Source organism: Aplysia californica, unplaced genomic scaffold (assembly GCF_000002075.1).
Source record: "Aplysia californica isolate F4 #8 unplaced genomic scaffold, AplCal3.0 scaffold00694, whole genome shotgun sequence".
NCBI classification, from domain to species: Eukaryota; Metazoa; Mollusca; class Gastropoda; order Aplysiida; family Aplysiidae; genus Aplysia; species Aplysia californica.
In genome coordinates, this window is record NW_004797964.1 from 260039 (window position 1) to 272538 (window position 12500).

General features: G+C 38.6%; 1 protein-coding gene across 1 annotated transcript in view; it reads right to left on the reverse strand.

Annotated features, from left to right (window-relative positions):
- Positions 1–12500, reverse strand: part of LOC101853584 — a gene marked incomplete in the record, with an annotated part of 39619 nt that overhangs the window by 10452 nt on the left and 16667 nt on the right. The window contains 7 exon segments of the mRNA XM_005108504.2: positions 734–886; positions 1881–2054; positions 3164–3290; positions 4151–4321; positions 7448–7648; positions 8421–8498; positions 9486–9599. Of these exon segments, the coding sequence (XP_005108561.2) occupies positions 734–886; positions 1881–2054; positions 3164–3290; positions 4151–4321; positions 7448–7648; positions 8421–8498; positions 9486–9599 (1018 nt within the window).

A 12500-nucleotide genomic window follows, 5' to 3' on the forward strand; every position in this document is an offset into this window, starting at 1 on the left:
ATATACATGTATATGCAATGTAAATATGTGTGAGGCAGCGTGGTAAAATCAGGCTCTCGTCAAAATAATCAAAGTGAAGAAACTTGCATTTTTCCACAGGTTTGTGAATTTTTATAAAATATTTGTTTTTTGGCTCAACACCTTTCATGCCCATTAAAGAACTATTTCTGCGTGGATTTTTCTGAAAAACGTTGATTAAAAGTACAAAAAATGTACATTTTCTGTTACCATCAACTCTTAAGCTAAAGAAAGAAATAATCTTTGGCGGCAATTTTCTCATTAATTTTACATCCGAAAACAGGTGACCCCCACCTCCTCCCATTCGCAAATGTCTCGACTTGTGTTCAAGATTAAAGGATATTTTTTTCATCCAAATAAAGACTAGTGAACAAACTTTAAAATGATACCAATAGCTCTACATGCCAAAAAATTGACGAGAGCCTGATTCCACAACGCTGCCTCACATATACATTTTACTCCCCCAAATCATCTTTACTTTCATCCCACTGCAATATCACATTTTTCTATTTCTAAAATAACGCTATCTACAAATGAGATTCTACCACAAATTTCTAACGTTAAAAATCGAAATAATGACCTGCACCAAGCTGTGCTGTGAATTGTTGTGAATACAACCAACTTGTGTTTCGCTCGCTCGTAATTATAACCTTATACCGTTGCGAGGGCCGTAAAACTCCTACTAAAACATAGCATATTTTGCACAACAAGTCACCTCCAGAAAGGACCGCCCTGTCCACGGGTTTCTGGCACAGAGATGACTTCTCCTCTCTCTGTACCTCTCCCCTGTCCCCACCACAGTGTCCCCTGCTCCCATCTCCTCCAGGAGGGCATCGTAGAGAAACACGTACTGGTCTACGCCTCGAATCTGGAAACAGAAGTTACATGAAACATCTCTAGAGTTGTTAACTCGATTTGTCGAGAGTTCAATGAAATTTTGGCTTCCAAAATGTATGATATACTCATGAGAGGGAGCAGTGCCCCCCCCCCAAACCACTTTCACTACAACACAATACAATGAAGCTTCTAGCTTCACCAGGAGGGCAGCGTTCATAAATATGTACTGATCCAAGCCGTGAATCTGAAAACAGAAGTTTGATATAATATATCTGGATTTGTTCTGTCGGTGTTCATGGGAAGCGAGGAAGTTCATTCAGTGTTTATGGCCATTTTGTCTACATCACATCCTGAGATCAGATCAAACAAAATAATAAACACAATCATAACCATAAACATAGATATAAACATGACATTTATATAGCGCTCAACCCCGAATAAAGTACACAGGCTCTGAGCGCTTTACAATACAGTACAATATACAACAGTAACATGAAACGTTGTGTTCTGACTAAAGAAAATTATTCCAAATATTCATCTTATTAACTTAAAAACAGAAACGACTTCAGCTGACATTTGAATGAATCAAAAGATTTGATTTCTTTCAAAGTACTTGGTAAAGCATTCCAGATCTTGGGGCCTTGGTATTCAAATGCCCTTTCACCCACTGTTTTAAGTTTCATAGATGGTAAAATAAATTTCTTTTTGTCAGCTGATAACCTTAAACTGCGAGTTGGAATGTACAGTATTAACAGATATGATAAATATGATTGTGCATTATCATTCAAACATTTGTGACATAGGGTGGCCAACACTAGGTACTAACAGATCTAGGCCTCTACTCCTTACAACCCCCCCACCCCCAACCACCTTCCCGAAAAGAAAATGCGCCAAAAAATAATAAAACGAGAGCTAAAATCAACAAGGACATCATTATCAACAACAACACCACGACAACAACAACAGCTCCAACAACAACAACAACAACAACAGCAACAATCACAAAAACGACAGCAAAACTTCACCATGCATGGGCGATTCCTCCTCATCTCTTTTACGCACTTGAAGACACTGACAGATCCGGATTTCCGGTACTGCCGGATTAAACGATCCAGACCGATATAGACAGCAGACCGGGACACACCAGTTCCACAGTGGACCAGAATAGGACTCGGTCCGTCTCGGTGATAGGTGGACACCTGTTTGTGTTATCAATTTCTTTTTACATTTAGATGTTTACGTACTTATTTGTCTTCTTGCTTTAGTATAATATGTTTATTTTATTTAATACGTTAAAAATGGGTTGGGGGGGGGACCTTTATTTCTTTTACTTTCGCTGGGGTGTTTTTCCTTCTGTGTTCCATTATTTGTGTGCAGTTGGTTTGAGAGGGAAGGGGGCGGGCAGGAAGCAGGTGTAGGTGAGGAGAGGATGGATATTGTGGTAGATCTACCTCAAATGGGATCTGCCAGTAATATGAAGCAGTCATTGCAGGTAGAGGTGTACGATGAGAACAGTTTTTCTTTCTTTTGTTTTATAGAACTTTGACTTCTTTCGTCCCCAAAATCGAAGGTAAACCCAAAAAATGTCAAATAGACACACATACAAAGGCAGATATACATATTATGTATACTTTGATAGAAAAACACATTCCGAACAACCTTCACACCCACACCTACACATATGTGAGGCCGGCAGCGTGCTGGAATCAGGCTCTCGTGAAAATAATCAAAGTGAAGAGAATTGCATTTTTTTCGCAGTTTTGTGAATTTTTACCAGATATTTGTTTTTTGGCTCTACACCTTTCATGCTCATTAAAGAAATCATTTCTGTGTGGATTTTTCTGAAAAACGTTGATTAAACGCACAAAAATTGTAAATTTTCAGTTACCACGTACCCTTAATTTTAGGAAATAACTAATCTTTGGCGGCCATTTTCTCACTAATTTTACCTCTGAAAAGAGGTGAACCCCACATTCTTCATTTACAAATATTTCGACGTGTATTCAAGATAAATGGATTTTTTTCCCAACCAAATAAAGACAAGTGAACAAGCTTTAAGATGAAACCAATAACTGAACATACCCAAAAATTGACGAGAGCCTGATTCCGCCACGTTGCCTCACATATCTATCCCCAAACGTACAAACACACAAAAATATGGAAACCTTCAAACACGTACACACACAAACGCACACAAACACACACACACGCACACACACACACACACACACACACACACACACACACACACATACACACTAAACAAACACAAACACACAATGTAAGCGTTGTTTTTCTGACGCATTACCTTCCTCCTCATTTCCAGCCAGGGAACCGGATATTCGGGTACACCGTGGTGCGGCCATCCGGTAAAGTGAAACTGAGTCACCTCACGACACGCACTTAGGGAACCTTTAGTTCCCAGCATGATCTTTCTACCCAGGGAGCACAATGCATGAATTAAATTTATGAGGAAGGAATGGATGAAGAACATAAAATGAGAAATAAAAAAAAAAAAAAGCTACTTGACTGATTAATCAAAGAAGAAAGAAAAGGGTTAAATAGAGTAAGGAAATGCATGACAAATAAATGCATAAAGGAAAAACAGAAGGGATGAATGTGTGAATTTTAGAGTGGAAAAATCTGATGATATAGCTAACGTTAAATTGGTTTAACGTCAGACGCACACTAGGGTGCCTTCGCCCTTGGTTTGATCTTTATACAGGAAAATGAATAAATGCATAATTTTGTTGTTCATTATGAAAGAAATGAAAAAGGAAAAAAAGAAAGGGACTGAAGATTTATATTGGCAAAAAATATTCGCACTTTCTTATTTGCTTGCTCGTGCATCTGGTTAAATTCTAACTATTTTATATAAAAAATATCTGTGGTTTGAGGTAGTTATAACCGAGTGAGTGATGAAGACGGATAAAAGATATATTATTATACTCTTACCGAATAACTCAAGTGTTCGTTTTCATTCCACTTTTCAGCTCACCTCTGTGTTTTAGTAAACGTTATAAATATGACATTTACAACACCATTTGGTCACTTAAGTGTCGAAAATTAGAGGCGTTACATGAACGTAACAAGCACAAAAAAGGATGAGAGATAAGGACAACAGTTGTGTGGTAGGAAAGAAGTAGCAAACCACACCAGAGCACCCGTTTACCGCCCACTTCTCACCTCTCACTTCTTTACAAATAACTAGCAGTATTAATGGCGCTCATATGACCTTATGCAGTCGCGAGCGCCGTAAAACCTCTACTAAAAAAAAAAGAAGAGCAATATCAACCTAACAGTGTAGTTAGAATACTCATGCTCCTCCACCGTCTGCAGCAGGAAATGTCCGAACGATTTGACCGAAGGCCCACATCTCGGCCAGTACTGGGCGCATTTTACCACTCCTTCTTCGAGAACATTCGTCGTCATCACCACTACCTCGATACGCAACTGGTGAATCATTCTAAAGAAATAAAGGCAGTGGGAGATAATTTAAATAATTTAGGGAAAGAAGTAATATTAGTGCTTTGTCTCACATTCTGGCTACAATGTTGACAAATGTTGTATAAGAACATAAGCAGACCTAGCTACAGGAGTATTGACACGCTGATCTCAGCAACACAACAACTGTGCCATTATAGATAAAAGCAGCGTCGCCAAAAGTTACAAAAGTAAGTCAAAGACGGAGAAAAAAAATAACACGAAAAAGAAGAAAATAGTATCCGAGAAACAACAGCAACAACATTTACATTATCGATATACAAGTACAGCTGGTGCTAATTGCATCAACGGCAGCAAATTTTAATGCAGATCAGCATCAGCAGAAATACCATCATCACCATCAACATCGACACGAGGAACAAGAATATCAGCAATAAAAGCAGCAACAACAAAAACAGCAACACCATCATCAACAACACCAAAAACAGCAAAATCAACAATGACAACAACATCAACAAGACTAAAAACAACACAACAACAATAACAACAGCAAAAACAACTGCAAACACAAATACAAGAAAAAAAATCAGCGATAACAGTAAGACACAAAAACAAAAATAACAACAACAACAACAACAATAACAACAACAACAATTACAAAAACAATAATAATAATTAGCAGTTGTGAGGCAGCCTAGTAGAATCAGGCCCTCGTCAATTTTTGGGCATGTAGAGTTATTGGTATCATCTTAAAGCTTATTCACTTGTCTTTATTTGGATGGAAAAAATATAATTATCTTTATCTTGAATACAAGTCGAGATATTTGCGAAAGAAGGATGTGGGGGTCACCTATTTTCAGAGGTAAAATTAGTGAGAAAATGGCTGTCAAAAATGTTCTTAGCTTAAGAGTCGGTGGTAACAGAAAATTTACATTTTGTGTACTTTCAATCAACATTCTTCAGAAAAATCCTCACAGAAATTAGTTCTTTAATGGGCATTAAAGGTGTTGAGCCAAAAAAGAAAAAAATTGATAAAAATTCACAAACCTGCGGAAAATGCAAGATTCTTCACTTTGATAATTTTTACGAGAGCCTGATTCCACCACGCTGCGTCACATTTGTATAGCACATATCCCCGCTCAACAGCAGGCTCAATGCGCTTTACACTATATTAACAGCACTCAAAAACAACAGTATAGCTTGGTAGGGCTGATACAGTACACAGTTGAAGTACAACAGACTGCCGTGGTTATTGGGTTATAGTAAATCCTTGTGGGAGTGGGAGTGTTTGAATGAGTGTATGTGTGTAAGAGAGGGAGAGAGAGAGAGAGAGAGAGAGAGAGGGGGATAGAGTGAGAGGGAGAAAAAGAGAGAGAAGAGAGAGGCAGAGTAGGAAAGAGAAACAGCGAGAGAAACAGGCAGACAGACACACATACACACACACACACACACGCACACACCCACACAGAGAGAGAGAGAGAGAGAGAGGGAGAGAGAGAGAGAGAGAGAGAGAGAGAGAGACATAGACAGAGACCGAAAGACAGAGAGTGAGACAATGAGACTGAGAGACAGAGAGATAGAGAGAGACAGAGAGACAGAGAGATAGAGAGAGACAGAGAAAGAAAGAAAATGAGAGAAAAACAGTCGTACACACGCACACACGCATACACACACACTCACATACACACACACACACAGAGACAGAGAGAGAGAGAGAGAGAGAGAGAGAGAGAGAGAGAGAGAGAGAGAGAGAGAGAGAGAGAGAGAGAGAGAGAGAGAGGGAGGGAGGGAGAGGGAGGGAGGGAGAGAGAGAGGCGGGGAGGAGAGAGAGATATATCTTGAAATTGAAACTCATGAGCAACTCCATGAAGGTGATAGCTACGCTAGGTCGAGAGTGTCGCGAGTGGCCAGCAAATGCAACTAATTCGGAAATTGTGGCCATCCTTGAGGAAATTTCAGTGATGGGTGATGTTGTCATCTTCACCGACGGATCAGTGAGGCGTGGCCAGAAATCTGGGTGGGCGTTCAGTGCTCGAGTTGACGGGAAGATAATTCAAGAACAGTCTGGAGCCTACGAGTGCACTACATAGAGCATGGCAAAGGAGGTCAAGGCAATAACAGAGGCGCTGGATTGGATCAGCATGGAAGCGTATAAACATGCCCTGTTTGTCACAGATTCGATGAACTTGCCGGCAAAGCAGAACCCAATGGCCAAATCATGCTCGACCCACCAACGGTGATCGCCAGATGCAAGGAGGGCCATCACGACCAAGAGGAGACAGACTCCTACACACTCAGCACAAAAAAAGAAAAGTGTGTGCAGGTACAGCGAAAAAAATTTTGCTCCGAGGAGTGGTCAGGCGTGTCTCAAACCAGCTCCTCACGGAGACAATTAGCAGGAAGACCCTGAGATGGATGTTGGAAAGGAGAGATGAGCAGCTATGGACATGTGCCGCCTGCTATGATTCTAGCTTTGGATCCAAGTAAATCCAAGTAAATCCAAGAAATTCCTTATACATGTATATGTGTAAAAAAAAAAAAAACGATCACTGAACAAGACAAAAATACAAATTAATGCACTCATACACTCAAACAGTATGGAAAACAAACACAACACCCCATCCAAAAGGTAAAAGCTTTCAAACAAAATGTTTGCGGAGAATTTTACTAATAAAAATGTATGAATTTATTATAAATTGTCCGATCAGCAGCAGACGGGTTCCCCCACCCACTGGGGCCCGGGCAGTGGCTGCAGTTTCTTCAGGCCGTTCCAAAAGGGGGATATGGACATGTTCTTATGCACAGTAGAATTGTAAATGGACTCATTTATCAATGTTATGCTCATACGGTGCGGGAACAACAAAGGGGAAACTGCTGCGTTTTCTCTCGTCATCCTTACTGTCGTCATTTTTTTTCTCTACTTCTTCTGCATGTTTGTCACTCTCTTGTGAACTGCTAATTCCGTGGAGCCCTGATAGTCGAAGCAGATTTTATGCTGTTGAGTAAGCAGAGTAAGCCTGATTCACCATTTATTAGACTTCTCTGTTGACATTCACCCTTTGGTAGTCATATGCATATGACCTTAATATGCAGCTGCGAGCGCCGTAAAACCTTACTAAAACAGAACAAAAAACACAAACGCACTAACCTCCAGAAATCTAAAACCGTCTCCGGGTCGTACGGACTCATTGCGGCAATGTATCTGGGACACTGGCAGATGCTGCTGCTGCTGTCGCTGCTGTTGTCGCTGTTGAAGGTGATAAAGTTGGCGTGGATCACCGAGCTGTTGCCGGCCTCGTCAGGTCCTAGTGTCACCCGGCTGTGCTCATACAATGGGATGTGAGGGAATCTGCCGAGACATGGTGAGTGGATGGGTCAAGAAAGAGGGGCGAGGCCGGCGGGGTTAGGAAAGGAATGGGTATGGATATTGGAGTGAGTGGTATAAAGCGTAATCTGATCCTTGTACAACAACAGCAAAAGCAACAACAACAACAACAACAACAACAACAACAACAACAACAACAGAGCAAAAGTAATGGTATATATTATAAAAATGATAATGATAATAATGAAACTACTACTACTACTACTACTACTACTACTACTACTACTACTACTACTACTACTTATAATAATAATACTGATGATAATAATGATAATGATAATAGCAATAACAATAATAACAATAATAATATTAGAATATTAGTCACAATAATAATAATGACACCAACAGCAATCATGACAACAATAATAATAAACTTATTGTTTTAATATAATAATACTATTTACGATAATAATAATCATCATAATCTTAATCAAAATCAAAGTCATGTTCATAAATGATACAAATGATAATAATAAATGTAATAATACTATCATTATTGCTATTGATCTTTTTCTTCTCTTATCGTTGTTGTTGTCCTTGTTATTAAGTTTATTGTTGGGATTTTTGTTGTTGTTGGGGGGTGGGGGGTGGGGGAGGTCCTGTTGTTGTTGTTGTTGTTGTTGCTGTTGCTGTTGCTGTTTTCACCAACGGCATTTCAATCCAGCAGGATATGCAAGCACCGAATAGCTACCCCTAGGTACATAACGTACACTATTAATAACGATCAGTTACTGACCTATTTTTGACAGGCAGTTCGCTGACCAAGGCGTTAGACGAGAAGTCCATGCGGCTATTTAACAGCCGAAACTCTTCCCTGAGACGCAGAAAAGAAAAACAAAATCAAAAACAAAATAACCCGAGTAAGTAATAATGGGTATTCTTTGGATAGTAAGACTAGAGGTTGCTTCAGATGAGACATAAATGCTATAAAAATGCACGTTTATCATAATAGTGTTACAATCAGACGACATTGTCTGTGACGGACAACTCCTTCTCGAGGGGAAACGTGGACGTCGTCTTGCTCCTAGACAGGTGGACTTAAAACTCTTGCACAGCGTCATTGAAGTTTGAAATTATTATCAATATTATCATTATTATCATCATTATTATCATTATTATTATTGTTATTATTATTATTATTATTATTATTATTATTATTATTGTTATTATTATTATTATTACTATTATTATCATTCTCTTCATCATCGTTATTATTATCATTATTTTATTTCTTCTTATTATTATTATTGTTTGTTGTTGTAGTAGTAGTAGTAGTAGTAGTAGTAGTAGTAGTAGTAGTAGTAGTAGTAGTAATAGTATTACTCAGGGTTCTGACATCTCCAACGATTACCAACACACCATCCAGCACAACGTGCCTACATAAAAAAATTCGATAGCAACAAGGTTAGAGGGCGACCGAGAAAGACCTGGATAGATGGAATCAGGGAAACATTAACCACCCACGGCATCCCCCTGACCCAAGCTTTCCGTCTGGCGACAAAGAGACGTCTCTTTCTTCCCGCGACACCCAAAAGGGTATAAGCGGGGGATAAAAATAAACGTAAAAGTAAGTATTATTATTATTATTATCTTCATTATTGATAGCATTATAATCATTTTTGTTGTTATTATTTTTATTTTTATTCTTATTCTTATATTCATTCTTTTTTTTTCTTCCTTTTCTTACTATTATTATCATTATCACTAACAAATAAAACGCAAAGCACAACAACTGCTGTTTACATACAAGTGCGCAATTTACATTCAAAGACTTTAGTGGACAGATCCCCCCGCCGCTGACCTGAATGTGACAGGCCGGCCGTTAGAGCCTGGAATATCTTGACTGTAGTACCGTCTGAGCACTGTACTGACCGTGACGTCACTGCCAAGGTTCTCCCGCTTGTCCACTATAAACCTGGGGACATTCAAGGCCAGTCTGGGGGAGTTATGTTAGTTTTTGACTTGTTTGTCTGATAATTTTTTGAAAATAAGCTGGATTATACCAGATGCTTTCACAGAGAAAGGTAAATTCTAATCGAAGACGACGCACCAGACCATCGGCGTCCTCCACTGAACTCAAATTAAAACTATAAATATTTCAAGGCTATCCAACAACAGCACAAAAAAAGACCGTACCTCCCAACAATTCAGTCCTGGGATCCCAGATCTTCATCATTTTAGTTAAGCTTGCAGTAGATGTGTCCTTTGCTGATGCGTACCAGACGAGTGAAACTGGTCTAAAATTCCAAAACGGTTGGTTTTATTTTTTTTATTTTTTAGGTGGGTACACAATTCTCTTGACACTTCCATTTAATAGGAGATGGTCGGTAAAAAAGAGGCATGTCTTTCTAAATACCATACCATTCATACCATACCATTTCATACCATGCCATACCGTAAACTGCCGTACTATACTGTACTACATCATATGATACATTAGTGCCCTCCAACCCCTTCAAGCCAGGTCGAAGCAAATAAAAACAAACGACAATAGCTTCAATATGTTTCTTATGTGATGATTTACGTGAGGGACGAAAGATTTCCTTGAGTCAATGAGGTATACAACAAACCTAAAAAACACCCTCCAAAAACATCAACCACAAAACGATGGTTTCCATTTGGGTTTTTCTAAGGAATGATAAATAATATGAATTATTTTACAAAACATAAGTCATTTGCGACTACGTGGTGTTATACTGGTTTGAAATCTCACCGCTGTATGTGGGTGGTTGGCGGGTGCTCTGGTGTGGTCTGCTCCTTCTTTCCTTATAAGCATCTATTGCTCCTATCTTTCCCCATTCCTTTAAGTGTGTGTTACTCTCTTGCAGGACCACTAGTCTTTGACAATTATATGACTTAATCACGTTGCAAGTGACGCAAAACTTTAGCTAGTCTTACTAATACTAAATAGAAACAAATAACCACTGTAACCAAATGGCATTGGTGTGAATTCCTCTAAGTGAAGTCAGTTTGATCTAATATTAATTTATTCGACTTTAGTTTTGACTGATAATCTCACTCAGAGTGGGATTTCCCTTACTTACAGGATCAAATATCCAGCTTACTTAATGATCTAAAGTGTCTCAATGGGAGAGTTATATTATGTCTCAAATTAAGACATTCACTTGTCACCCTCCCCTTTCCATCCTAACCAAACCACCTCAATATAAATGGACGAATAAAAATATCAACGCAAAAGGCTTTTTTTAAAAGGAAAAAACAATTTAAAACATCAAAGAACCGCACTCGAAATTGAGTACTAAAAATAATAAATAACGCAAACAATAAAAAAGGGATAATGTTTTTATTGTCGTCAACGTTCTCCGATCCAACTCAAAGTAGTGAAAAGTTTGCCAGTGCTCTAGTGTTGTTTGTTCCTTCTCTCCTGTCAAACATCTATCATAATATTTGTCAATATATATATATATATATTTTTTTTTTTTTTTTTTTGTAATGGACTTTCTAGATTTTGTAATGAATTTTCTAGAACACCTCTAATCTTCGGCATGCTGATATGACCTATTTGCAAGTGTTGTAACTCTCTTTCAATTAAAAAAAAAATAACACTAAGACAAAACAAGTTAAGATTTCGAGCTGGCAGTTTTCATCTAGGTTTCCAAAAGCAAAACAAAGACGGCTGCACACTTCAACATCTGAACATTCAGCACACGTTTAACGTTTGGATACTGTAGTCCCCCTCAACTCTTCTTTCCCGTGTTCGTCCTCCTGTCCCCTACTTTTCCCTCATTCATCTCTCTACCCACCCTCTCCCTCTTCCCCCTCCCTCTCTCTCGCCCCCTCTCTCTCTCTCTCTCTCTCTCTCTCTCTCTCTCTCTCTCTCTCTCTCTCTCTCTCTCTCTCTCTCTCTCTCTCTCTTTTGTTAACAATCTACTCTTTTCTGATATTTGTGAAACGTGCTGACAAAATGAGTTACTTCTTGGAATTGAGCCATATGGAAATAGATACATCACGCGTATAAGTTTTTAGAAGTATGAAATAATAACAGGCGTGTTACACTTACAGAATATGGCATCAATAGAAAATCTACAAATTTGGCCCTAGTGTTGATTTTTTGTTGTTCCCAATATCTCCATTTGTGGATTGCGAGAAGTAACTCATTTTGTCAGCTCACCTCACATTTGTATTTTTGCCGTTAGCTGAAAGGTTTCTCAAAAGTAAAGACACTTTGATAACTTGCTCATCCCTTGTCTCTTCCAAAGTAATTTTAACTTGTTATTTACTTGTCTCTTTTCTTTGGCCCTCCTCTTTTTTTCAATTTCTGTTCATGCTATTACATAATATATATGTGAGGCATCGTGGTGGAATCGGGCTCTCGTCAAAATAATGAAATCGAAGAAAACAGCAGTTTTCTCCCTGCTTAGCAATTGTTATCAAATTTTTGTTTTTTGGCTCAACACCCTTTATGTCCATTTACAAAACACATTCCATTGAGGATTTCACCGAAAACGTTGATTAATAAAGGCACACAAACATAAATTTACAGTTTCCATGGACTCTCCAGCTTTGGAATTTACCAAGCTTTGGCTGCCATTTTCTTGCTAATATTACCTCTTAAATCAGGTGACCCCGGCCTCCTGCAATCCAAAAAATCTCAACTTCTATTGAAGATGGATGGGTTATTTTTTCATTGAAAGCAATACAAGTGAACAAGTTTTAAGATGATACCAATAACTCAATAAACCCAAAAATTGACGAGAGCCTGATTCCACCACGCTGCCTCACATATGCACACGTATATGTATATTATTATGTTGTTCTTATTGATATGTGTGCTTCCGTTTATCAATATTCGCCG